Genomic DNA, 26950 nt, shown 5'->3' with positions numbered 1-26950 from the left:
TTTGGAGTCAGGCTCACTAGGGTTGAACCACTCACTAGCTTTATAACCTTGGGCAACTCATTTAACTTCTCGAAATCTGTTTCTTCATCTAAAAAATGGGAATAAGAACACCTCGTTTGCAGAGCTGTTACAAGGACTAAATTTAAATTATGTCTATAAAGTGCCTAGCCCAGTGCCCAGCACGTAATAAGTGGCATTACTAATTATTGTTACCATTATTTTGAAGGAGAGCCTTTCCCCTCCTGGGAAACCCTGTTTCTGTCTGTTGGACAGGTTCCCCCTGCCTCCAGCCAGCCTGTGCAGACTTGCTGCCTGCTGTGTCACCGGGAACGCAAAGGCTGGGAAGAAGGCCCTTCTCAAAATGGACTGGTGTTGCAGGGTGAGAAGCTGCCCCCTGACTTCATGCCAAAGCTCGTCAAGAATCTCCTAGGCGAGATGCCTCTGTGGGTCTGCCAGAGTTGCCGAAAGAGCATGGAGGAAGATGAAAGGCAGACAGGTCGAGAACATGCAGTGGCGGTAGGTAACCGCTGACAAGGGGTACCTAAATGCAGGAGGGCAGCCTCCCCAAGGAAGTCAGGCTGTTCCCTGTCCTCAGGTGGCTTTTCTTGGGCAGCCCCCATCCCCAGGCACTGAGAAATGGCTGAGCTGCACTGACAGCATTGGCAGCTCAAGTTCAGATTTGGGGGAAGAAGAGAAACTTCTGGCAGCCCACCGGTCAGTCCCTCAGGGTAGTCGGTGCACAGGATGAGGATCCACCCATAAGTACTGGTAGATCATGAGCCTGCTGCCTTTGGCTCTGTGGCAGCTTGAAAACCAACCAGTACAATATAAAGGTCGGAGATCAGTTTGAGGGTCTGAAATGTGCTCTAGTTAGAAGGACAGACACTTGGGAGCCATCTAAGTCTGCTGTCTCATGAATCACAATGGCCAGACTTCCCTCGTTTCTCATGTCCCTGCAGATCTTCCCTTTTACCCAGGATCAGTTTAGCTTCAGGACTCCTGGCCCAAAGGCCCTTTCTGTTATTGGCAACTCTCTACTCCCTAAAGACTTGCAGTTCACAGGCAGTCTTTGCCCCTAGCAGAATCTCTCTCCCGAGTCTCCACATACTTCATATAAGTGGGACCACCACAGCCTTTTCCCAGCAAAGTCCTGGCCCTCATTTGTTCCTGTAGCTAGAGTTGTGTTCATTGTGTTTTTGCTGTGGCTCAGTGGCCTGGAGAAGGGGCTCCCTCAGGAAAAGCTGAGGCAGTAGAGTGTCAGCTCCGATGTTTGCTGTTTGACCATGAGCCTTTTTCCTCCTCCTTCTCCAGATCTCCTTGTCACACACATCCTGCAAATCACAGTCTTGTGGAGATGACTCTCATTCCTCCTCCTCTTCCTCATCATCATCCTCATCCTCGTCCTCCTCTTCCTGCCATGGGAACTCAGGAGACTGGGATCCTAGCTCGTTCCTATCGGCACATAAGCTCTCGGGCCTCTGGAATTCCCCACACTCCAGTGGGGCCATGCCAGACAGCTCTCTTGGGAGTCCTCCTACCATCCCCGGTAAGTCTCCAGGCTCGGGAGAGAGCCAGACCCTATAAATGTGGACAGCTGTGTTTTCCTATCCACTTTGTTCAAACAAATCATAAGACTGGTTACTAAAATAAGCAAAAGTGGAACTGTTCTGGTTGAAGCAGGGACAGCTTAGACCTTGACTATCTCTGGAACTCTTTTCCCCACAACTCCGAACTTGAAAAATACTGCTAATAGAAAAACTGCCTCTCAAAGTTGTCACTGGCTCTGATAGTTCACATTGGATCAAGAGGGCACCCGATGAGGCCCATCTGAGTAGAAAGTGGAATCGTTAAGACTTAGATCACCTGACCCCTGCAGCACCACAGAGGACCTGGGCAACCTTATCTTCCAAGGCCTCGATTTCCCCACCTAAGGGTTAGATATCAAAGTGCTGCACCTAAATGCCCAAGAGATTGGCAGTGTACACCAAAATGATTATTAGCCAACGTAGCAGCTGTGTAAGTGTTCTTTAGATTCCGAAATAACTCTTAAGAGACCCAGAGACAAAACTCTTGAGTTATTGGTTTATATATAAATATGACTTACTGTCATACTTCTAAATGAAGGGGCTGAGAACTTCAAAATGGTGCCGCCCCCAGAATTATGAGTGTTGAGCAGTACGTAATTCCATTTATTTTGGTACATAAGCTAGAGAGTCATCAGAACCTTTTTCCCACTTCTCTGAAATCTAGGGCCCTCAAGGGTCTGGCATGCCCTGCTGCTTTGGTACACATGGCACAGGGGCAGAGCCTGGACCTGCTGCTTCCCTGGCTTCTGCAGGTCATCCTCCAGGCCTGAGGAGAGCACCTGTGTACAACCAGATCCTAGGGAGACCCTGAGAGACAGAATACATATACCCTGCTCATGCTACAGAAAAGGCATGGGGCCTTCTGTGGAATCAGCATTCCTAGTATCTTCTTGCTTGGGCCTGGACTCCTTGAGCCTGCTTAGCTGTGTTGCTGCCCACACAGAATTCTCTCCAGCTCCAGGGTCACCTGTGCTGGGATGCTCTGCCCTCTGGTCACAGAAGCAGGAAGCTGTGGCAGTGAGCCTATGGGCTTTCCTTCCCAGGTATGGGCTCTCATTCTGACCCCTTTCTCCTCCCTCTGCCCACAGGTGAGGCTTTCCCCATGTCGGAGCACCACCAGCACTCAGACCTCACTGCTCCCCCTAACAGCCCCACCGGCCACCACCCCCAGCCAGCATCTCTAATCCCGTCTCTCCCCAGCTCCTTTGGCTCTCCACCCCACCCACACCTGCTGCCCACCACCCCGGCAGCACCTTTCCCTGCCCAGGCTTCAGAGTGCCCTGTCGCTGCTGCCTCCACCCCCCACACTCCAGGACCATGTCAGAGCTCCCATCTGCCCTCCACCAGCATGCCGCTCCTGAAGATGCCCCCGCCATTCTCGGGGTGCAGCCACCCCTGCAGCGGGCACTGTGGTGGGCACTGCAGTGGGCCTCTCCTCCCACCCCCGAGCTCTCAGCCACTCCCTAGCACTCACAGGTAAGTGTGCTGCATGAAGGGCAAACACTCTGCCCACTTGAACTCAGAATTTTGGAAAATTTTTAGGTAACTTTGAGGTGGAAATTAAAGAATAGACTATGTATTTTCTTTCATTATTTTTCCAATTGTAAAGAAGTATGTGTTTTGGCCAGGCACAGTGGCTCACACCTATACTCTCAGCGCTTTGGGAGGCCTAGGCAGGAAGATCACTTGAGCCTAGGGGTTTGAGACCAGCCTAGGCAACGTGGCGAGACCCCCTCTCTACAAAAAGTTTTGAAAATTAGCTGGGCGTGATGACATGCAACTGTAGTTCTACCTTCTCAGGACGCTGAGGCAGCAGGATTGCTTGAACCCAGGAGTTTGAGGTTGCAGTGAGCATTGATCATGCCACTGCACTCCAGCTTGTATGACAGAGCTTAAAAAAAAAACAACTAGTATGTGGGTTTGCTTGTTTTGTATTTTGTTTTGTTTTGTCTTTAACTTGGAACAATTCAGAAATGTATAAGGAAAAAAATGTCCTCACAACCTAAATTCTACCACTGTAGTATATTTTCACCATGACATTTCTGTATATAAATAACATAATTAGATATTTGATATACCTTTTGTATAGTAATTTTTGAACATTACGTCGTGATCATTTCCCCAGTTAAAATTCTTCAAGAAACTTTTCAATGGCCATATAATGTCTTACTATATAGCGCAAGCATACTTTGTCATTCCCTCTATTCCTGGACATGTAGGCATTTCCAGTTTTTTAACCATGATGAATGAGACTGTAATAACCATCCCTGCACCTAAATCTGTTTGAATGAGAAATCATGTCCTTTAGGGAGATTCTTAGAAGTAGCTCTACTAAGAAAGGTTATATTAACATATATTTGAAAGAGAATTCTTTGGTGAAGATGTGTACTTTTATGTTATAACTCAGATCTGTGTTTATTGTGTATTATATTTTCCTATTGGAAAGTCTCCTGTGCCTTGCACATGCTGGGTTGACAGTGTCTGCACAGTCTGCTGCCCGCCAGTGTTCACTTTGTGTTCCCTCCTCAGCATGTTTGTATTCCTGTGGTGTTCTCAGCACCTAGCTTCAAAGACTGGAGAACATCGACTGCAATTCATGTTATTGTTCCCCAGTCGCTGAGCATTTAGGTTATTTTAACATTTTAACATTACCAACAGTGTCTCTAAAGATGTATTTGCTTAAAGCATTTTCCTCTTTTGGATTTTTCTCATTGGAATCAAGTTCTCAGAATGAAAAAAGTTATCAGTTAAAGGCTGTTTAGGTGTTTTTTTGTGTGTTTTGTGTTCTTTTTGAGGGTTCTTAATACACATTGAAAAACTGCTATTCAAAGGGCTCTCCAGATTGATGCAATCTCCAGTGAGTGCTGGTTTTTCCATATTCTCAGGCACACTATTTTAATTTTTCTAAAATCATTTTTGCAGCGTGGTACGCTAGCTCATGCCTATAATCCCAGCACTTTGGGAGGCCAAGGTGGAAAGATTCCTTGAACCCAGGAGTCGGAGACTAGCAGGGGCATCATAATGAGACCCTGTCTCTACAAAAAATTTAAAAATTAGTAGGGCATGCTGTACATGCCTCTAGTTCCAGCTACTCAGGTTGCTGGGAATGAGGTAGGAGGATCACTTTTAGCCTGGGAGGTATAGGCTGCAGTGAGCTGACATCATGCCACTGAACTCTACCCTGGGCAACAAAGTGAGAGCCTGTCTCAAAAATAAAATCAATTTTGCTAATGCAATAGATAACGAATGGTCAGTTTGGAATAAACTTCTGTAAGCACCACTGATGATGATTCCTCCCACCATCTTTTTTAATCCTTGTCCCTTGTTTAGCATCCTTTCTAGCAGCAGAGAGGGCTGCTTTGGACTGCCCTGGAAGCTAGGCACACAACTCCTTGAGCTCCGTCCTTGCTCTCGGTTCCCTTGCCACCTCATCCTCACCCCAGTGTTGGGACCAGCCCAATGGGTGCTTCAGCTGCTCATGACCCAGCCTAAGGCTTCAGCTCTTCCTGGCTCAAATTATGGGATGTTTCAGGCATATGTCTCATTCTTACCCTGGGAAAATAGTCTATCTTACAAGATATCCCAGTGCTCCCTGAAATTCAGAGGCAGAACAGTACAGTGGAGAGAGTATGAATTTTGCATAGAGAGAAATGGGGGCTTGAGTTCCTTGCGTCTCCCCTGCCTGTACCCACCATTCATCCCTTCTCAGGGCCTGTGCATTCCTCACTTTATCCTCCTGTTCATTGTGCATCATTGTCAGGGTCTGTTTGCATCCTTGAGTCCTGGCCACCAGTTGGGCAAAGCATTCAAGTTTTCAGCTTCACTCTCCACCACTGCAAAGTGGGGATAATGACACTTATATTGCAGGATTTGGGGGATGGTTAGAAATAATGTGCCGAATCCAGAACCTAGCACAAACAGTGGCTCTTATAATCTGTGGCCCAGAAGTTACTTGCTTTTCCTCAACTCTGTGCCCTGTGGTTAAGGCAGCTCCACCCACTGCTCCAGAGCACCAGACTCGACCAAGAAGCACCTTAGAAAGTGGAAGGAGACTGACCTCGTGGATAGTCTGGTTTTCCAGAGGAGCCATCAGCCCACTACTGGGTTCAGACCTATTTATTGAGCACTTGCTGTGTGCAAGGTTGTTGTACTATACACTGGGACCCAAAAATAGAAGTGAGACAGCCCCTGGCCTTGAGATGTGCAGTCTAGTTTAAGAGATAGATGCGCGCGCGCGCGCACACACACGCACGCACGCACACACACGCACGCACACACACACACACACACACACACACCCATGACAGTGACACACAATAAGCGGAGGATAGAGTGAGGTGTGCTCAGTAGCCTGAGAAGGGGTGCATGGTGGGTGCAGGCAGGGGAGGCATGGGGCCTCTTCTTTCCAGAAGAGCCACATTTGTGTTTAGGATGGGCCCTGAGGGACAGTGCGGGTGTTCACCCTGTTCTGGTGAGAGGTGCAATGCAGTTGGACTGCCTAGGCTCTTTGTGGAGTGGGGCAAGTGAAGGGTGGTCTGGACAGCAGGTGGTGGTTGGGATGCTTCCTGGGCTCCTGTGTCACTCTCCCTCACCTCTGGGCCTTCCTCCCCATCAGCAGGGATCCTGGGTGCAAGGGGCACAAGTTTGCACACAGTGGCCTGGCTTGCCAGCTGCCCCAGCCCTGTGAAGCAGATGAGGGGCTGGGTGAGGAAGAGGATAGCAGCTCTGAGCGAAGCTCCTGCACCTCGTCCTCTACCCACCAGAGAGATGGGAAGTTCTGTGACTGCTGCTACTGTGAGTTCTTCGGCCACAATGCGGTGAGTGAGCCTGCCCAGGCCAGAGAGGGCTGGGGGCCAGCCAAGGTGAGCAAAAGGAGCACCCTGCTCTCCCCAGAGGCCCCCTTGCTCATGGTGGTAATTACCAACCACACTGGGGCTGTGTGAGTCCTCGAACCTGCGTCCGCTCGCTTGAGTCTCACAGCACATTTGTGAGGTAGGGGTTTTTAAACATTTTGCTACCTTTGCTCTTCTTGTGGTTTCTCTTAAGATTGACTTTTTTTCCTTAGGCAAAAGGAAAGGAAATGGCAGAGAGCTATGATTCTGATGAGTATGTATACGTGTGTAATCCCAGAGAAGTGAACGCTTGGGCGTGATGAAGGCAGAGTGGAAGCAAAAAGGCTCTCAGTCCCCCAAGTGTGACAGCCAGCCGAGGGACAGGCCGTGAGCACAGACGGCGCCAGGAAGGAGGCTCAGATCAGAGGGCATGCTGGCTCTGGCCAGGGGGAGGAAGCAGTGCAGAAGTCTCATAAGGTGAAGAGGAGAGGGCTGCCGGTTAGGGTAGAGCAGCTGAGGATAGAAGAAATGAAAGTAATTAAATTGCTAGTCACCTTTGAGCTAGGGGTTATTATCCTTGTTTTAGAAATGACAAAATTGAGGCTCACAAAGACTCAGTGACTTGCCCAAGGTCATACAGCTTCCCAGTGATAAAGCCCGGGCTCAAACTTGCTTTCCTGGCTCCCCAGTTAATTATTTGCCCAGTTCTACCCTGTTCCCTCCCAGTCCCTTCACCCACTGCCGCCTGGGTTCAGTCTGGCTGAGAGGGTGAAGCCATGTGGCCTTGGTGGCTAATGGTAGAACAGTTGTCTTGCTTCTCATCACATACTTGGTGCCAGCGGGTGGGAGTGCTATGGGCCTCCCAGGCCCAGGGTGTAATGTCAGCACCTCCCCCTCCCCCAGCCACCCGCTGCCCCGACGAGTCGGAATTATACTGAGATCCGGGAGAAGCTCCGCTCGAGGCTGACCAGGCGGAAAGAGGAGCTGCCCATGAAGGGGGGCGCCCTGGGCGGGATCCCTGGGGAGCCCGCCGTGGACCACCGAGATGTGGATGAGCTGCTGGAATTCATCAACAGCACGGAGCCCAAAGTCCCCAACAGCACCAGGGCCGCCAAGCGGGCCCGGCACAAGCTGAAAAAGAAGGTGGGTGTAGGGGGAGCCCAGCTCTGCCATCTCTCGTCCCTGAGGACCCTCACCTCAACCCCCAGGACTTCTGGGGCATGAATAATGCTGGCTGCCAACGGCCTCAGCTTGACTTACTTTTCTGGGAAGGTCTGAATGAGTTTGGGAGGCATCAGGGTCAGGGAGCCTGGGGGCAAATAACTGGAGGAAAAAGTGTCCTGGCCTGAGAAGCTGCTTGCTGGATTCCTCCAAGCCGAGGACTTGCTTCAGTCAGTCATTTATTCGTTCAGCAAACACTTCTACAAATACTGGCAGCCAAAGTGTGACACAGTTAAGTTTTCACCCAGGAGAAGCTGAGTCCAGTGGGGCGACTGACACAAAACTGGACGAGCATATTAGCATGTGACAAGTACTGGGATGAGGGAAGTCCCCCATCCTGCCTGGAAATGGCTTTACAAGAGGCTGACTGTGAGTACAGACTCCTGAGGAGGGCTCTCCTGGCAGCGGGCACGGCACATTCCACAGGAGCTTGACAGCCAAAACTGAGCAGAAGAGAGGCGGGATGGACAGTGTTGTTGAGGGAGGGCCTCCAAGGCCCTGCAGAAGAGCTTTGGCTTTATCCTACGGGTGAGAGAAGTCACTGAGGGTTTTAATCAAAGAATGCACTTGGTCACACCTGCATCCTAAGATTATAGCATGGCCAAATGGAAGGTAGCTTGGAGGGTTCCAGGCAGGAAGACCTCAAGTTCGATGCCTCAGGCAGGAAATGCAGGCCAAGGGAGAGATGACTGATGTTGGGGCCAGAGAAGAAGAGAGGGATTTTCAGAGGAAGCTGAAGTGATGGGCCATTGATCTGATGGCAGGAGAGGGAGATGGAGGCAGGGATGTCTCCCAGGTGTTTGCTTGGTGACCAGCAAGATGGTGGTGCCTTTCACTGAGCCAGGATGGATTTGCAGAAGACAGTGAACTCAGTTGAGGCATGTTGACTCGAAGGTTCCCGTGAGACATCTAAGTGGAGAAGTGCAGGGCTAGCATTTACCAGCACAGAGATGTAATTGAAGCCAGGGGAATGAACCAGTCCTCAGGGCTGAGGATGGAACCCGGTGAGCTATTACCAGGCAGCCCTCCTGCCAGATGAGCCCTGGAGCTTGATGGCTTATCCCTTGTGGCTTCATTACCTCTTCATCTGCCTACTCCCAACTGCATCTGCACAGTGACACGCTTGGGAGCTCAGCATCCGAAGAGATTTGGGTGTAATCAACCAGCTAGTTCCAGCTCCTGGGTGGTCAAACAGCCTTAGTGCTTTGGAAAGCAGAAGTGATTCACCATCCTTTTTCAGCCCCAAGGACAACCAGGATCCTTCTCCTGCCACCTGAAGTAGTGAGCCAAGCGATCCCACCACTGCCTTCTGAATGTGGTCAGCACTGTCTTTCTCCCATGCAGAGTCACCCAGCCAGAAAGGTTCAGTGGGCTGCAGTAGTCCCTCTGGCCTTTCCTGGCTTCTTAGGGCAGTAGTTCCCAGTTAGGTCCCCAGAGAGCACACCCGACAGTTCCCAGGTCTGGTGTGCTTTTCGTAAGTCTGTGTGCCCAGATGTCTCTTCCCCTTTACTGATAATGTTATCTTCTCTCTCCTTTTCTTCTGACAAACTTTCCTTCCAAGCTCAGTTCAGCTGCTTCCTCCTTCATAGCCGTCCTTGGGTAACTTCCACTGTATTCCTGCCCCAACTCATATATCTCGAGGTTCTGCTCACTCATCCCACAGCTCACTGCACAGCTCCTGTCTGGCAGGCCCAGGCAGAACCAGGCAGCCCTGCCTTTCCAGACTTAGTCGTGGGGCTGCAGGCAGAAATAAATAGGCAGTGGCAGTATCATGTGTACAGAGATTGTGGTCATTATCTCTGTAGACAGCAGCCTCCTCCCTTGTCTCCCCCTACCTCCTGGACTTCACAGTCTGGCTGTCCAGCAAAGCCCAGCCACCCCCAGTAGCTGTTTCATGACAGCTGCTCCTTCTCTCCTGCCTCAGCAGATGGACACAACACAGTGTCTCTCTGCTCCCTTTTCCCACTGCCAGCCCATGGCTCTCTCTACTTCTGACTTGGTGTATCTGTCTACACAAAGGGTAAAGTCATGGGTTGGCAGTGGGAGAAAGGAGCAGAGAGACAATTAGCCTGCTCCTTTAAAACTATACCCTTGGCTGTGTCATCTGTGACCTCTGTACCACTCTTCCACATCCACCGAAGACTCTCCTGATGCTTTCTCTTCTTCCCAGGCCAGTCTGTTCCTCACTCACTTGAATGGAGTAAGCATTGCTAAGTATTGGTAGGAGGGCAGGCAAATTGACCCATCACCCACTCTCTTACCAGTACTCAATTCCTTGCCCCACTATCTTTCCTTCAGACCCCTCAGAAACACTGCAGCCCTGGGTTCCACCCCAGCCTGGCTCTCCCTTTCTACATCTCAAGAAAAGCATGTGAGTGAATCCGTGGCACCCAGCCATGTGGACTCCACTTGCCAAGCTCCCATGTCGCCAGGCAGGCTTCTCATGATTCCCTGGGCTTCCTGTGCCTTAGCACATCCATTCCCCACAGTCCCTCTGTCAGGCCTCCATTCCCAAACCGCTAGGCCTTAGCAGCCCATGCCTTATTTTTTGGCAAATAACCTCACTTTCTATTTCAATGAGGAAAAAAGCCATTGTACAGGGATTCTCCTGCTGTCTTGCCATTCCCACCTGCAAACATACTTTCTTCCTTGTCATGAGAATCACCCTTTTCCCGCCTAAGGCCCATGTGGTACTTTCTTGACCCCTCAGCCCAGCCACAGCCTCCTGCTATAGCTTAGTCTCTCCTCCTTGCTGTTCCTATCCACATTTCATTGTGTCCACCACTGTCTGTTGGAAGTAAAGCCTGTTACCTCTCTCTCAGCCCCTCCCCAGCCTCTTTCCTGTCATCACATCCACATTTCTTGAAAAATGACGTCTGCATTCACTGTCTTCACTTCCCCTCCAGTTAGCTCACTGCAGACTGTTTTCTACCCACACCCTCTCCAAAGTCACCAGTGACTTTTCTGTTGCCAAATCCATTCTCCTCTCCTGTTCTCATCATATCAGTCCACTAGAGAACATCTGGCATTTTGTGTTTGTTCTCCTTCTCAAGCATTGCCTTTGGCTCCTCTGTCCTCAGCCAGGCAGGAAAGGGCAGGGGGACTGCCATGTTCTCCAGATTTCTTACCTTCCTCTCTGATGTCCTTTCTGTCTCCTTTGTGAGCTCCTCTTCCTCCACTTGACCCTCCTTCATAGGGACATCTCCTTGGGAAAGAGAGATGCCATCTAGAAACAGCCAGATAGTGTTTCCTCCCTGCCCTGCACATCCACATCTCCAGCTGCTACTGGGCACCTCCTTATTGTGCATATCCCACAGGCATCTCAGACTCTGCACATCCAAAGTTCAGCTTGCAGTCTTTCTCCAAAGAGGCCTGCTATCCATTCTCTGTTGTCTGTCTAGTCAGTGGCACTGCCTCCCCCCCGTTGCCTGAGCTGGAGCCCTGGGTGCTGGCCTGAGGAGTGCATCATAGCGACCCAGAGCAGCGTGCCTGGAACTGGATCTCAGTTTGATGCTTGGCTCTGCCACACTTGCTGTATGACCTTGGGCAAATCACTTAACTTCTAAGCCTCAGTTTCTTCATCCATAAAATGAGAATAACAGAACCTAAGTCATAGATTGTTGTGAGGATGAAATGGAATGATGCATGGAAAGGTTGGGCAGAGTGCCTGGCACGTGTGAGTGCTTGGGCAATGGAACTGCTATGGCAGCCATAGTGGTTGTCAATGTTTTTCTGACTTTTCTCATTCTCTGTCCCTACCCATCACCAAAAGCCCTATCCATGCCACCTCGCTGACAGCTCAGACCAGTCCACTGCTCTCCACCCTACTACCACTACCTTAAAAGCCATCAGTGGCTGGACATTGCCTTTGGGCACACACCCTGTAGGGCCTGCAGGGGTCTTCACAATCAGCCCCTGCCCAGCTTGCCAGCTTTATCAGCCTCTCCTTTCTGGCCTTCCTGCCCATCTGCCCCATCCAACCCCCACATCCCCTAAAAAATCGGCTACAGCTGTACCTCTGAATGATTTGCATTCCCAGAAGCTTTTCCATTTCCAGCCTTTCTGCTTGCATTCCTTCTCTCTAGAAAATGCTTGTCTCTGCCTCCAGGACGATCCCACTCCCGCTTCTGTGCTCAGGTTCCCTGCCGCCTCTGAGAAGCACACCCTGGTGACCCAGTCTGGGTTGGGAGCACCTCCTCTAGGTTCCAAGGTCACCCTGTGCTTGCTTCCATGCAGCACTTATTACTGTCACTCTCAATTCAACAGGCTGTTTGCTGTTGTCTCCCCCATCAGACTAAAGTCAGCGAGGCGGAGACTGTCGCTCGTACACTAAATTCACAGGGCCTACCCCACTGCCTCATAGCCTCAATGGTTGGTAAATGGTCAGATGGAATTGAGAAACATATGAACTTCTGAAGAACAGGCCTGGGTGTTTTGTCCTGGCTCTCCTACTTCCTAGCCACTTCCTGTTCTTTCCAAAGTCGAGGTTTCTCTCCTATAAACAGAGGGTCATGATGCAGCAAAGACAGTGGCGAGGATTAAAAGAGATACCTATGTGAAGTGCTCACCATACAGAGCAGAAAGTGTATGTTTCTGTGCTTTCTTCTTTTGCTACCAGAGTGTATATGGTTCCATGTCACTCCCTCCACACCAGTATTTGTCAGACTTCTTTTTTTAGCAGCAAAACTTTTCTGTGAAATCTGTGTGGTGCTGGAGGGAAGTGACCTGAAGGGCCCTCGGTCCTCATTGGTCCAAACCCAGGGCCTCTGAGCTCTACCCATAGCTAGAAATGCTGCTGCAGCTGCTGCAGGACGAGCTGCTCCCTGAGGGTTATGAGGCCCAGCCCCACCTTCGCACATGGGAAGGGATCCCACACAGACTCTTAGCTGTCCTCGTAGTGACCCTGGAATGTAGAGATACCTCTTCTTTCTAATTTACCAATAGGGAAAGTAAGGTTCAAAGAGAATAAGTGATTTGTCCAAGGTCCCACAGAACAATTAACCATAGTCCATTGTGAAGCCAGGGTTCACAAAAGATGAGAATAAGTGCCTGCCTGCTGGGGCACAGAGTCACCCTCTTTATGTTGACTCTGAGGTGGTAGCAAGCCCTCATTTCAGTTCCCTAGATCCAGTTCTATCAAAGCCAACTGGCAGGGCCCAGCCTCCCTGAGCCTTCGAGGCCTCTCTTGGGTAAAGAAGCAGCTCTCACATCTTGCTGTGTAGGCCAGTGCCACTGGGCACACTGTAGGTGTGGCCTTGATTATTTGAGACCAAGTGTGCAGCAAGTGGCCTTTCTACGGGAACACTGCCCTCTTTGGTAATACCCAGACATAGCATCAGGAAGGCACATGCCCTCCCAACCAGAGCAGTCTCATCTGCCCCCACACCTGCCTCCTGTAAGACCCCATGATGGTGTGGCTTTTTTCCCACCACCAGCAGGGGTGGAGAGAATGCCTCTCTAGTAGCATTCTTCTTCACATGCATCCCCACTTTGGCTTTACTTCGGAATTATTGTCCCCATTGTGCAGATGAGTGCACTGAGACTGGGGCTCTGGGTGGACAAGCTGTAAAAACCCTGCCCTCTGTGGGTGTGACTGTACCCCTGCCGCCAGGACAGCACCTGTGTGGCTGCATTTTGCCCTCACTCCTGCAGGGTAGGTAAGCAGGCTAGGATTTTAAGGCTTTGCCTCCAGCAAGTTCGTGGCAAAGCTGGGCCCCAGGTTGATAGGTCAGGTATCACATTGTGCCTAGAAGTTGACAGGCCCCTGCTGAAACTGCCTCTTGTCTTGACAGGAAAAGGAGAAGGCCCAGTTGGCAGCAGAAGCTCTAAAGCAGGCAAATCGTGTTTCTGGAAGCCGGGAGCCAAGGCCTGCCAGGGAGAAGTTCTTGGAGTGGCCTGACCAGGAACTGGATCGGGTCAACAGCTTCCTAAGCAGCCGTCTGCAGGAGATCAAAAACACTGTCAAGGACTCCATCCGTGCCAGCTTCAGTGTGTGTGAGCTCAGCATGGACAGCAATGGCTTCTCTAAGGAGGGAGCTGCTGAGCCCGAGCCTCAGAGTCTACCCCCCTCAAACCTCAGTGGCTTGGCAGAGCAGCAGCCTGACATCAACCTTGACCTGTCCCCTTTGACTTTGGCCTCCCCCCAGAACCACACGTTACAAGCTCCAGGCGAGCCAGCCCTACCATGGACGGAAATGAGAGGCCCCCACCCACCATGGACCGAGGTGAGGGGCCCCCCTCCCAGTATCGTCCCTGAGAACGGGCTCGTCAGGAGACTCAACACCGTGCCCAACCTGTCCCGGGTGATCTGGGTCAAGACACCCAAGCCAAGTTACCCCAGCTCTGAGGAGCCAAGCTCAAAGGATATTCCCAGTTGCAAGCAGGAGCTGCCTGAGCCTGTGGCCTCAGGTGGGAAGCCGCGGAAGGGCAAGAGGCAGGGCAGTCAAGCCAAGAAGAGCGAAGCAAGCCCAGCCCCCCAGCCCCCAGCCAGCCTAGAGGCTCCCACTGCCAAGGGCCAGATTGCTGGCCCCAAGCAGCCAGGCAAGATCCCAGAGCCTCCCAAAGTAGGCAGCTATGCCGAGGCTGGAGAGGGGAGCCAGGGGAGCCGGCCAGGACCAGGTTGGGCCGGCAGCCCCAAAACTGAGAAGGAAAAGGGCAGCTCCTGGCGAAACTGGCCAGGCGAGGCCAAGGCACGGCCTCTGGAGCAGGAATCTCTGCAGCCCCCAGGCCCAGCAAGGCCACAGAGCTTGCCCCAGGGCAAGGGCCGCAGCCGCCGGAGCCGCAACAAGCAGGAGAAGCCAGCCTCCTCCTTGGGTGAGTGCACCAGGAACCGAGTGGCTGACCCCCTACCCCAGCCAGGCCACGGGGTGGAGGGGCAGCCTTTGTATGTAGGCAACGCTGCCCCCAGACCATAACCCCAGAGGCCTAGCCATGGGCACTGAGCCCTCCTGGCTGTGTCTTCCTAGACGATGTGTTCCTGCCCAAGGACATGGACGGGGTGGAGATGGATGAGACTGACCGAGAGGTGGAGTACTTTAAGAGGTAGGTGTGGGCTGCCTGCTCTCCCACTGTGGAGGACTCCAGGTCCTGCCCACACTCAAGCCCCATGTTGTGCTTCAGGCCTCAGAAAGGCCTGCTCCCTTGCCCCTGACCCCTTGGGGAGGCTTGCCGCCCCTCTCAGCCCTCTCCCACCAGCCTGCCTGCTGAAAACTCAGAGCCACTGAGCGGGATGGCACATCTAGGAAGGTACAAGAGACAGAGAGGAGGAGGCATGTCAGGCTCCAAGAACCAGGGCTTTTTCCAGCTTTGTTTGCTTTGTATTTTCACTTGCACATTCTCTGCTTTGCCTGGGCTGAGGTCAATGAAGCAGTCTAGATGGCCGTGAACACCCAGCCTACTGATAAATGCCATGGGGTTGGGAAGGATAGAAGGGGTGGGGGCTGGCCAGGAGGCCTTCCCAAGAGAGGTGGTAACCAGGCTGAAACCTGAAGTAAGAATGAGTTGGCCAGATAAAATGAAAAAGTATTTATGCTGGGTGGGCCAGTGAGTACAAAAGATTAGGGTGAAAGAAACACAGCATACGGTCACCCTCCATATCTGCAGGTTCTGCATCTGCGGATGAAAAATATTCAAGAAAAAAAGCACAAAAATAGCAATACATTACTAAATAATGTGAATTTTTTTTAAATTAGTATTTTTGGTCAGGCACAGTAGCTCACACCTCTAACCCTAGCACTTTGGGAGGCCGAAGCAGGCAGATCACCTGAGGTCAAGAGTTGGAGACCAGCCTGACCAACATGGTGAATCCCTGTCTCTACTAAAAATACAAAAATTAGCTAGGCCTGGTGGCACATGCCTGTAATCCCAGCTATACTCGGGAGGCTGGGGCAGGAGAATCACTGAAACCTGGGAGAGAGGCTGCAGTGAGCTGAGATTGTGCCATTGCACTCCAGCTTGGGCCACAGAGTGGGACTCCATCTCAAAAAAAAAAAAGGTATTTTTACAGGCCGTGGCTTACACCTGTAATTTCAGCACTTTGGGAGGCCAGGGCAGGCGGATAACCCAAGATACTTGAGGTCCAGAGTTCAAGACCAGCCTGGCCAACATGGTAAAACCACATCTCTACTAAAAATACAAAAATTAGTTGGGCATGGTGGTGCATGCCTGTGATCCAAGCTACTCAAGAGGCTGGGGTAGAAGAATCACTTAAACCTGGGAGTCAGAGGTTGCAGTGAGCCAGGATTGTGCCATCACACTCCAGCCTGGGCAATAGAGCAAGACTGTCTCAAAAATAAATAAATAAAAATGTAATAACTATATAGCATTTAAGGTCTTTAAGTAATCTAGAGATGACTTAAAGTATATGGGAAGGCCAGGTACAGTGGCTCACACCTGGGATCAGCACTTTGGAAGGCCAAGGTGGGAGGATCACTTGACCTCAGGAGTTTGAGACCAGCCTGGTCAATATAGTGCAACCCCATCTCTCTTTTTTTTTTTTTTTTTTTTTTTTAAAAAAAAGATAAAGTATATGGGAAGAGCTGTGTAGGTTATATGCAAATACTACATCATTTTATATAAAGAACTTGTGCATCTGCAGATTTCTGTATCTGGGGAGGTCCTGGAACTAATCCGCTGCAGATTCAGAGGGACAGCTGTACTTAAGGGAATGATGGAAGCCAGCCCAGCAGAGCTAGAAAGTCAAATACCAGTTGAGGAGGGAACTGGAATCATCGTCTTCATACGTTGTCCCCTGGGCCCAGTCCAGAAGCCCCCAAGCCAGCAAAGCTCCTATGCCTGCTAAACCCTAATACCTGAAAGCCAAAGAGGTTGTGTAGAGAACCTGGTTTCTTAGTGATGGGGACATGGTACCTTAGGAGTCCAGTGAGGAAGGGAGGGAACCTCTGATTGTCCTCTTGTGTCCCTCAAACCCAACAGGTTCTGTTTGGATTCTGCAAAGCAAACTCGTCAGAAAGTTGCTGTGAACTGGACCAACTTCAGCCTCAAGAAAACCACTCCCAGCTCAGCTCACTGAGGTACACAGACCCCAAGTGTTAAACATGCACTGCCTCTGCCTGTGCTTGGCCACCTTCTCTGCCCCCGCCAGACTATTCTGTGCTCTGGGGCAGAGGGAGTTGGACTTTGGGCATGGGATCCCTGGCTTCTGCACTTACACAGCAATGGCACAACTGGCTACAGTCTCCAAAGGTCTAGGCCCCATCTCCTCCTACAACCACTCAGCTGTAGGCCTCTGTTCTTCTGTTCCTCCTCCCTGGGCCCTCCTGCCCATGTTCCTGAAGGGCCCCTTCCTGGACTGCCATCCCCTAGGGTATCACCACCAGGGTCTTACCAGCTGCTTTCAAAAGTGCCCAGGTAGCTGTTGGACTCATAGGGCTGCCATCACCCCTAATGTTATCATACCTTGCGTCAAGTCCTACTTCCTGGCCTGGACTCCTCAAATGTAGGCTACCAAGGTGCTTCCCAGCTGAAGCAGTGTAAGAAGGGGCTGGCCCTGAGTGCACATCATAGAGGACAGCCATCTTGTAGGTCTGACAGTTTGTAGGTCATTTAGGCATGGAGGAGTTAATAGGGGCTCCCCGAAGCAGTACAAGTTCCATGAGGATATTGGTAGCCACACTGCCTCCAAGAAGAGGAGACCTGGCTGCCACATGGCTTTGGCATCCCCTCCCAGCCACCCACACAGGTCCTTTTGTCTGAAACTGATGTATCAGATGATGATCTGGACTGGGAACAGAAGCCTGGAAACGGCATTGAGCCGGGAATCCTATTGATGAAGAGAGGGGCAGCTAACAGGCAGGCCCTGGGCTGGGCTGGGGGCCAAGTGGCTCTGCAGTTTCATATCTCAACCCTCAGCTGCACCCCTGGGGTCAGGCCTTTTCTGGCTGGCAACCACACAGCTGTTCTGGAGACAGTAAGGCTGAGGCAGGCAGCTGAGCTCACAAACAACTCACTTCCCCTCTGATGGCCCCACCTGTCTTTTTCCTCTTTCCATTGCCAAAGCAGCTCCTCTCTGGGCCTAAGCAGCAGACTTCCTGGACCCTCAGCTCCCCAGGGCAGCCCAGAGAGCCTGCAGCCAGGGTAGCCTTCAGAGCTGGGGCTCCCTGTGACCTTTGTGCTGCTCTAGAGTCCAGATCGTCTTCCTTACGCTCACTTTAATCCTCCTCTGCTCTGAGGGGGCTATGCTCAGTCAGCCCCCTTTGCCAAATTAAGATGCCCATAAGCCCCAGAAGTGTCTTCTAGAGCCAAGGTGCCCTCCCACCTCTCTTCTCCACCTTCATGGGAACCAGGAGCAGCAGGAACCCCAAGCACTTCATCTGTTATCCCTACTGAGAGAAAGAGATTGCATCTCCTCCCACAAGCCCAGTTCTGTCATCCAGGAAATCAAATGCAATCATCTCCTTCCTCTTGACTCTTTTTCACCTTGTCTGGTCTCTTTTCCAAGATAGGAGATGCCACTCTCCCCACCCCCTAGTAAATGCTCTCCTTTGACCCTCTCCACCCTTCTCCCGGCTGTGCACCTAGAGTCAGAGGCAAGAGCACAGTTGCACAGCTGGCTTCCCAGCACCTGCCGATAGACATCAAGTACCAAAGGCTGGATCTACTAGATTGTCCCACATCTTCTCAGGATCCCAGGACTGGGGCTATGTCCCCCAACCCATTAACCTTCATCCTCTGCTACAGGTGATCCAGGGAATCTGTTCAACATTTTCAGCCCAGGGAACAAAAATAGCCAGCTGTTTCTGCCACCAAAGACCCATGGGGAACCAAATGGCACAGGAAGGCTGGAGCATGAGCTGTTGCTTACTGTGATCCTGCTCTTTTTTTCTTTCTCAGGCCCTGCCCAGGCTGAGCTTCTTCAGGGTGTCCTGAGGCTCTGACTGCCAGCTGAAGGCCTACAGTTTTTCCCTCCATGTGCTCCACCTACCCACCTAAGACCCTGTCTGCTCCCCAACATCCTGGACCAACCAAAAGCTGAACGGATGCCACACTGTGCTGGGGCCCCTTGACCTCAGCAGAGCCGCTTCCTGGTGCTACGCAGCCTCCACACTCAGAGCCTGCGGACTGGGCTGGCCTAAGGGCCGGGGCTGATGGTACTGCTGGCCCAACACTGCTCTCTTTGTGTTCGGTTTTTTGTTTTTGTTTTTATTTTATTTTTTTCCAATTCTTTACTTTTGATACTGTGAAGATCTTTCATGCTGAAAGATAAAGCAACATTTGGACACAGAGTTGGCATGTTGGTGATTTGCTGGTCTGGGTGGGGAGGGAGTTGAGGGTGTGCTCAGAAGCATGGGCTCTGCCTTAGCATGTGCCATCCATCAGCAGTTCAGTACTATTGTCCCATTTTACAGATGAGGAAACTGAAGTCAATAGGAAAGTGACTCAGCTGAACTCAGTCTGGCCAATTAGGGTTGAACACAGACTGGTATGACTCTGGCATCTGTGCCCTTTTCTCCTGTTGGGAGAACTCTGGTATGTTAGCCTAGGGCAGCCCCTTCCCCAGTCTTTCTTGTTTCCCTCTTTGCAAGTTGGGTGAGTTGGGGAGGTTGAAGTTGGTCTCTGTGCATATAGATGTGAGAAGAGGTGTAAGAAAGACCCTAGGGCCTTCATAGACCTGTAACCTGGGCCATCAAGGCCCCTCATACTGACTTCACACACAGTCAGGGGAAGTTGGGGGTAAATTGAATTTTTTTGTTTGTTAATTTTAATTAGAATAAGGCTAAGTTCAAATTGAGTTTTTTATAAATTAGATCTGATTTTCCAGTGGGGGTGGGACATATAGCTGAGGACTTGAGAGTTAAGAGGATAATGAACCCTTCTGTAAAGTCATGCAAACTACCTCATCCCCTGAAATTGATCTGGTTTGTAAATTTAGGTTTTAATATAATGAGTTTGCCTAAAATGCCCTTCACACACTTGTGTCCAAACTCCATGCCCCAAATTTAGTTTTTGCTCCTAAAACCAACTCAAGCTTACATGGGGAGCTCACAGGGTCACAAAGAGCCATGTATTTGAGTGTTATGAGCAGGACCAGAAACCATGTCCTCCATCTTTCCCAGGTTGAGACCCACCATGGGACTGGCAGTAAGCACCAGCTTTTTAATTTTTTTTATAGAGATGGGGTCTTGCTGTGTTGTCCAGGCTGGTCTTAAACTCCTGGCCTCAAGCCATCCTCCTGCCTTGGCCTCCCAGAGAGCTGGGATTACAGGAATGAGTCACTGTGCCCGGCGTAAGTTTTTTTTTTTTTTTTTTTTACTAAAGAAAAGAACAGCAGTGCCCGCAGACTCACAGTTCCTGGTCCCCAGCCTTTCCTAATCCCCAAGGGAAATGTGAAACCTTTCTCTGTATTTGTTGGCTGTGTTCCTCTCTCCTGTGGGCTGTTGTACATTCCTGCCCTGCTGCAGTTGAATTGGCAGTGCTACCTAAAATTCTGCTTCATCCAAAATTTGCAGGTCTGATCAAGCAGCCCATCTATCTACAGAAACAGACTTCTGTGAGTGGCATTTGGGACCTTCGTGCCTGGGCCCCTGACTCCAGTACTTGTTCCAGCCATGCTGGACGACCTTCCTCTCCAGTTAGGTCCCATACCGTCAGGTCTCCCAACTTTCACGTATTTTCCTCCTTTCAGTTTACCCTTTTTTCATGAATCCCTGTGTATCCTTCACATCCCACCCGAGAGGCCATTATACTATGAAAACTATGACCCTTCCGAAGGCGGTACCTTGTCTTAGGATCTTTCTCTTTAACTTTAGGACCAGTTATCTGTGTATATTTCTAGTCTCAACTGAACCATAAGCTTCCACACGGGATTTCACCATGTTGGTCAGGCTGGTCTTGAACTCCCGACCTCAGGTGATCTGCCCGCCTTGGCCTCCAAAGTGCTTGGATTACAGGCGTGAGCCACCACGCCCGGCTTTTTTTTTTTTTTTTTTTTTTTAATGTGTCTTGATTATCATCCGCTTAAGCGCTGTGCCCAGCACATATTCCTGAAGGAAATAAAGCACGGAGCTGACCAAGTCATTCCTCCTTAGAAGTCTCTAATAAAGTTGAAACCACTTACTCTGACAGTCACCGCAAGCATGCTCTGGGCGCAATCTCCTTCTCCGGCCTTAGCTCTGGCTGCCCCATCCTACCCTAGAAGCAGCGCTGTCTCCTGGTGAATCTGTGTACTTGCACATTGCCAGACCTGTATTCCTACTAGGCCCTGGCCCAGGACGCCTCTCCCGGCCTGAGATTCCCACGCTTCCCGGGAAGCGCCCCCCAGGCAGCTCTGTTAGAGCATTGACAGTAATAATCGTTTGCATTTATACGGGGCCTCCCAGTTCAAAACCACTGCCATCCGTATCTGATGCGTCCCCCAGTCAGGAGCAGTCAGAGCGGCAGGTTGCGTCGAGCGGTTTACCCAGCAACCCCGGCTGCCCCCGCAGTGATGGAGGCGCAGGCGACCCACGCAAACTCGGCCCGGAACACCCGGCCCTAGAGGGCGCACTGTCCGCCTGCAGGGGCACGCCCAAGACGCCATGCCCTGGGAGAGACTGGTCACCTGGCAGGCCGCCCCGACTTGAGATCAGCGGTCTCCACCGCGAGCGTCTTCCTCTTCCCATGGGCTTGGTTGAGCCTTTCAGCGCATGCTCCAAGTCCTCCAGTGTCCCACAATGCCTTGCTACCTCTTTCGCCCTCGGTCCTGGCAGCCACCGCGTAACCACGCAGGAGGGCGATAGCGGCTCCGGAACAAGTTTGTCCCTCTGCGCGATCCGGAACTCCGAGGTCGTTGCTACGCGCCGACGTTCGCTTCTTTACATCGGATTGGGTCTCACTCAAAGATGAGGCGGGGTCTCGCTGTGGCGCACATGCGTACAGCAAAGAATGGAGGAGTCCGAACCCGAGCGGAAGGTAGGAGCCAGGGGAGGTTCTGCGCGGGTAGGAGCGGGCGTGAAGAAGGGAGCCGGCTGTATCTGACACTTGTGTGCTTGCAGCGGGCTCGCACCGACGAGGCGACTGCCGGAGGAAGCCGCTCCGAAGCGGAGGATGAGGACGACGAGGACTACGTGCCCTATGTGCCGTTACGGCAGCGCCGGCAGCTGCTGGTGAGGGGCCCGCGTCCGGGGAGGGATGGGGTCGTGATCGTCAAGTCGCAGGGGACGGGTGTGGCCTCGGCCTTGGTGGAGAGGAGGGCTGTCTGAGGAGTGAGCTTCAGTGCACCGAGGCGCGGCCCCCAGGCAAACGAGGGGCCAACGGCCTGATCTGAGGGGTAGGGCACCTCTGCGCCTCGGGCACAGGACCCTCGCCCCAAAGCCAGGATCCTGATGCGGGCCCTATGGACCCCGTGCCCATTCTGTCTGTGGGACCCGGGTGGAACCTTAGCTTCAGAAGCTGCTGCAGCGAAGACGCAAGGGAGCTGCGGAGGAAGAGCAGCAGGACAGTGGCAGCGAACCCCGGGGTGATGAGGACGACATCCCGCTGGGCCCTCAGTCCAATGTCAGCCTCCTGGATCAGCACCAGCACCTTAAAGAGAAGGCTGAAGGTGGGCTGAACAGCACTGCCTGGGTGGGAAGGGAGAAGCTGAGCCTAACGCATTGTGTTGGTGTCTGTCTGAAATCTTCCACTTCTTTTCTCAGCCCGCAAAGAGTCTGCCAAGGAGAAGCAGCTGAAGGAAGAAGAGAAGATTCTGGAGAGTGTGGCTGAGGGCCGAGGTATGGTTGTAGCCAGGATAATGAGGAGGTAGACTGAGTCTCCTCCTACCAGCTTCAGGCATGTTATATCTCAAGGGATCTGGCCTCTCAGAAGCAGGAGCCAGCCCTGATCCTTATCTTTCTCCTCAGCATTGATGTCAGTGAAGGAGATGGCTAAGGGCATCACATATGATGACCCCATCAAAACCAGGTATGTCTGTACAGTCTGCAGTTGCCCTTGCTTAGGATGGTATGTGCAGGAATGCTCCCAGGCCAGCTGTGCCCAGGGCTCTCTTGATCCCTGTTACCCATCCACAGTTGGACTCCGCCCCGTTATGTCCTGAGCATGTCTGAAGAGCGACATGAGCGTGTGCGGAAGAAATACCACATCCTGGTGGAGGGAGACGGTATCCCACCACCCATCAAGAGCTTCAAGGAAATGAAGTTTCCTGCAGGTACTGGGGCTGGAGAGAGACTACACTTTTATAATCAAATACTTGTGAGGTTATGTCCTAGCCTCCACTGAGCTCAGCCACATCTGCATTGGGTCCAGTCACTAGGGCTGGAGGGATATGAGGAGAAGTTTCTTTAGGTTCCCTGTTGCCGCAACTGTACGTGTTCACTGTTCTGTGCTGTTAGAAAGCTTCAGGAGGAAAATGACATTGGGCATAAACACTGGATAGAAATCTTGGCTGCACCTAGCCTGTGGGCCTTGGACAAGTCTCTTTTTTTCCCCTCTCTCTGTCTCTCTCTCTCTCTGAGCCTCAATTTCATCATCTCCAACTTGAAGTGGTAGTGCCAATTTTACAGGCTTTAGGGCTCTGAGAAAGTACCTGTGAGTCACGAGGACGGTGTCGGTTGGTTTTCATAGCCATCCTGAGAGGCCTGAAGAAGAAAGGCATCCACCACCCAACACCCATTCAGATCCAGGGCATCCCTACCATGTGAGTGTGGACTGTGGACCTGGGGTCCTCGAGGAGGGCAGTAACAGGGAGAAGCAGTGGGTAGGTGTCCTTCATCTTCTGTTGAAATTGACCCTTGGGTCATCCTCTCCCAACAGTCTATCTGGCCGTGACATGATAGGCATTGCCTTCACGGGTTCAGGCAAGACACTGGTGTTCACGTTGCCTGTCATCATGTTCTGCCTGGAACAAGAGAAGAGGTTACCTTTCTCAAAGCGTGAGGGACCCTATGGACTCATCATCTGCCCCTCAGTAAGATAGGCTACCCTGGAGGGCAGGGCAGAGACTGGGGCTGCCATCTGGTGCCAGCCTTTGTCTCTCTGCCTACAGCGGGAGCTGGCCCGGCAGACCCATGGCATCCTGGAGTACTACTGCCGCCTGCTGCAGGAGGACAGCTCGCCACTCCTGCGCTGCGCTCTCTGCATCGGGGGCATGTCCGTGAAAGAGCAAATGGAGACCATCCGACAGTGAGTGCTGGTGCTCCCTGCCCCCACCCTCCACCATCTTAGAGTCCATGGAAAAACTAAAGGACCTCTTACCTTAGCTACTCCACAGATCTTCACAGAGGTCTGCTTTAAGTCCGTCCCTTAAGGAGCTCCCAGTCTAATGGGGAGGTCATTTGGGGGAGAACAGAGGGATATGGCCAGGTACTGTGGGAGCACAGCAGATGGAAAGGCCCACCATGCTGGGACGTCTGGGAGGAGGGAGCTCAGAGAAGGCTTTGCAGGGAAGGTAATATTTGAATTTGGAAGAGGGTCAGTTCAGACTGAAAGTGCAGAGGTGGACAGCCCAGGAAGGTCAGGGTCATTCAGTGGTCAGTCAAGGAGGCTGAGGCACTGGAGTAGGACTGGATCCCAGCTGCACCTGTGTCCTTTCCATGCTGTGCAGTCCACTGCAGACCACCAGAGGCCTTAGGCCCTCTGTTCACAGATGGTCCAGTCCCCATCCCAGAGGCATTCCTAGTCTTAGGGAGATGTTGGCACAGAAAAGGTGCAGCCAATGTACCAGGAAAGTGTGTCCAGAGTAAAGCCTCTGGAGCTTTAGGACAGCCCCTTGGTGGGAGGACTGACCCAGGAGAAGTGGGAAGGGTGTGCCAGGCCTAGCGGTGGCGAAGAAGGCTGTAGTGCCTTGGGAAAGAGTTGTGTGTTATACATAGGGCCCTATAAGTGGTAGGAATGACAAGGAGGGGACAGAGAAAGAAATCGGAAGGAGAACAGAGAGCAGAACAAATGCAGGGTGTCTGTGGGAGGTGACAGTCCAGTGGCCCCAACCTCAGGGTCTCTCCTTGGTCCTCAGCGGTGTGCACATGATGGTGGCCACCCCAGGACGCCTCATGGATTTGCTGCAGAAGAAGATGGTCAGTCTAGACATCTGTCGCTACCTGGCCCTGGATGAGGCTGACCGCATGATTGACATGGGCTTTGAGGGCGACATCCGCACCATCTTTTCATACTTCAAGGTGCCTGCCCCCTGCCCAGCCAGGGTACCCACGCACCACCCCACCACCGCACACCACATTGAACTGTGGAGACCCCATGTCCCCGACCACCCCACCCACTGCTCCTACTTCGTGGGCTGTGTCTTAGTTGCTCAGCTTCCCCAGACCCCATGCCCCTCAGCCCAGCGCTGCATGCCCTAGGTCGCAGCCCCCATTATTCCTCAGGGCCAGCGGCAGACCCTGCTCTTCAGTGCCACCATGCCGAAGAAGATTCAGAACTTTGCTAAGAGTGCCCTTGTAAAGCCTGTTACCATCAACGTGGGGCGCGCTGGGGCTGCCAGCCTGGATGTCATCCAGGTGGGCAGACACTCCTGATGGGCAGTCTCTCACTTGTAGGGGCTGGATCTGACAAGGCGCCCTGAAGCTGATTGGAGCCGGGGGTCCACCTTGTGAGGACTGGGGGTTTCATTCAAAGCCCCTGACCCTTAACCAGGGCAATTTTTAGGGCACCCAGCCCTTGGAGGCCAGAGGCTTCTGGCCACCTCCTTATCCAGATAAGGGGCTGTGTGACAGGGCTGTGGCGGGTAAGCCTAATCTAGAGATCACCTGACCTGATCCCTGTGGTGGCAGGAGGTGGAATACGTGAAGGAGGAGGCCAAGATGGTGTACTTGCTTGAGTGCCTGCAGAAGACACCCCCACCTGTGAGTGCAGCTGGGCCAGGCTGGGGCCAGAATCCCCCGAACCAGGAAGGGTTTTGGATGGGACAGAGTGCTAGGGGAGGTGAGGTGGGTACCCACGCAGTCAGCCCCTGACTTGAGTTGGTCTTTCTGGACAGGTGCTCATCTTTGCGGAGAAGAAGGCAGATGTGGACGCCATCCACGAGTACCTGCTGCTCAAGGGGGTTGAGGCCGTAGCCATCCATGGGGGCAAAGGTCAGGGTAGTGCAAGCACTGGCATGGACCCTGCTGCTATAGCGGCACTTCACCTAACACCTTCCCCTGCCTGGTCAGCCTGCTACTCCCCTACTCCCATGGTGGCTCTAACAGTGTCTACCTGACCCTCCCCAGACCAAGAGGAACGGACTAAGGCCATCGAGGCATTCCGGGAGGGCAAGAAGGATGTCCTAGTAGCCACAGATGTTGCCTCCAAGGGCCTGGACTTCCCTGCCATCCAGCACGTCATCAACTATGATATGCCAGAGGAGATTGAGAACTATGGTAGGGGCTTGGGACCCAGGGGCACAGGCTAGGCTCGTAGTATCCAGCAGTTGGCCGGAGACTCTGTCCCTCTCTCCACAGTACACCGGATTGGCCGCACCGGGCGCTCAGGAAATACGGGCATCGCTACCACCTTCATCAACAAAGCCTGTGGTGAGTCTCACCAGAGCCACTTCAGCTGCTCCCTGGGTCCCCTGCCTGCGGCCACCCAGATTCTGGCTGCAGGGCCCAGGGTGGGGCCTGATGCTTCCCCTCTCCTCCCCAGATGAGTCAGTGCTGATGGACCTCAAAGCCCTGCTGCTGGAAGCCAAGCAGAAGGTGCCACCTGTGCTGCAGGTGCTGCACTGTGGGGATGAGTCTATGCTGGAAATCGGAGGTGACTGCGGGGCGGGAGCCATGAGTCCCCAGCCGGCGGGTGGCAGGGAAGGGTACTGGAAGTCAGAAACACACAAAACAGGTCCATGCTGGCCATTGGTGGACTGAGGGTGCCTATTGGGAGGCCCGAGGTCCAGGGTGTGGATCCCGGCCTGTGACCTTGCTGACCCCTATCCCCATTCCCCCAGGAGAGCGTGGCTGTGCCTTCTGTGGGGGCCTGGGCCATCGGATCACTGACTGCCCCAAACTTGAGGCTATGCAGACCAAGCAGGTCAGCAACATCGGCCGCAAGGACTACCTGGCCCACAGCTCCATGGACTTCTGAGCCAACAGTCTTCCTTCCTCTCCAGGAGGCCTCAGTCCTCAGGACTGCAGCCACTCTGTGCACACACAGCAGCCCCCTGGACAGAACCAGCATCCTCAGCCCAGCTGGCCTGGGCTGGGCCAGGCTAGGCCTGGCTGCCTGTTCCCTGTGCCCCTCAGAATTACTATTTTTGTTCCCTTTCACCCCAGCTGCCATTAAAGCACAAACTTCTATTCCAGCCCTGGCCCTGCGTCTGTGTTTTGCCTTGTCCGCCCCCTGGTTCCTGGGCAGACCTCGCCTCTGACCTCTGGAGCCCCTCTGAGGCAA

The 26950-nt window shown here is 52.5% G+C and overlaps 2 protein-coding genes across 10 annotated transcripts; both read left to right on the top strand.

Annotated features, from left to right (window-relative positions):
* The first annotated feature begins 6 nt into the window (after nt 1–6).
* FAM193B (family with sequence similarity 193 member B) lies at nt 7–18882 on the top strand. Of its 9 annotated transcripts, none has more exons than XM_032269904.1 (10): nt 268–516; nt 1312–1546; nt 2675–3062; nt 6205–6403; nt 6652–6895; nt 7322–7561; nt 13432–14452; nt 14605–14680; nt 16574–16671; nt 18491–18882. In XM_032269904.1, the coding sequence occupies exons 6-9, from the start codon at nt 7409–7411 to the stop codon at nt 16668–16670; spliced, it is 1347 nt and encodes a 448-aa protein (XP_032125795.1). In that variant the 5' UTR covers nt 268–516; nt 1312–1546; nt 2675–3062; nt 6205–6403; nt 6652–6895; nt 7322–7408; the 3' UTR covers nt 16671; nt 18491–18882. The 9 variants fall into 9 exon arrangements, with proteins under 9 accessions (XP_032125789.1, XP_032125788.1, XP_032125787.1 ...); XM_032269905.1 differs by having other exon boundaries at nt 355–516; nt 2934–3062; XM_032269898.1 differs by lacking the exon at nt 6652–6895 and having other exon boundaries at nt 7–379; nt 6202–6403.
* A 2288-nt stretch (nt 18883–21170) lies between these two features.
* Nucleotides 21171–26861, top strand: DDX41 (DEAD-box helicase 41). Its single transcript, XM_032269906.1, has 17 exons — nt 21171–21547; nt 21631–21741; nt 22019–22178; nt 22273–22347; nt 22477–22537; nt 22645–22781; nt 23198–23270; nt 23387–23540; nt 23619–23755; nt 24585–24747; nt 24952–25083; nt 25357–25428; nt 25563–25659; nt 25795–25944; nt 26026–26097; nt 26210–26320; nt 26508–26861. The coding sequence occupies exons 1-17, from the start codon at nt 21521–21523 to the stop codon at nt 26642–26644; spliced, it is 1869 nt and encodes a 622-aa protein (XP_032125797.1). The 5' UTR covers nt 21171–21520; the 3' UTR covers nt 26645–26861.
* Nucleotides 26862–26950: the final 89 nt, after the last annotated feature.

The sequence above is a fragment of the Sapajus apella genome, unplaced genomic scaffold (assembly GCF_009761245.1).
Source record: "Sapajus apella isolate SASKATOON/1434 unplaced genomic scaffold, GSC_monkey_1.0 scaffold200, whole genome shotgun sequence".
NCBI classification, from domain to species: Eukaryota; Metazoa; Chordata; class Mammalia; order Primates; family Cebidae; genus Sapajus; species Sapajus apella.
The sequence above is the reverse complement of the archived record's forward strand: the minus strand, read 5'-3'. Positions and strand labels throughout refer to the sequence as shown.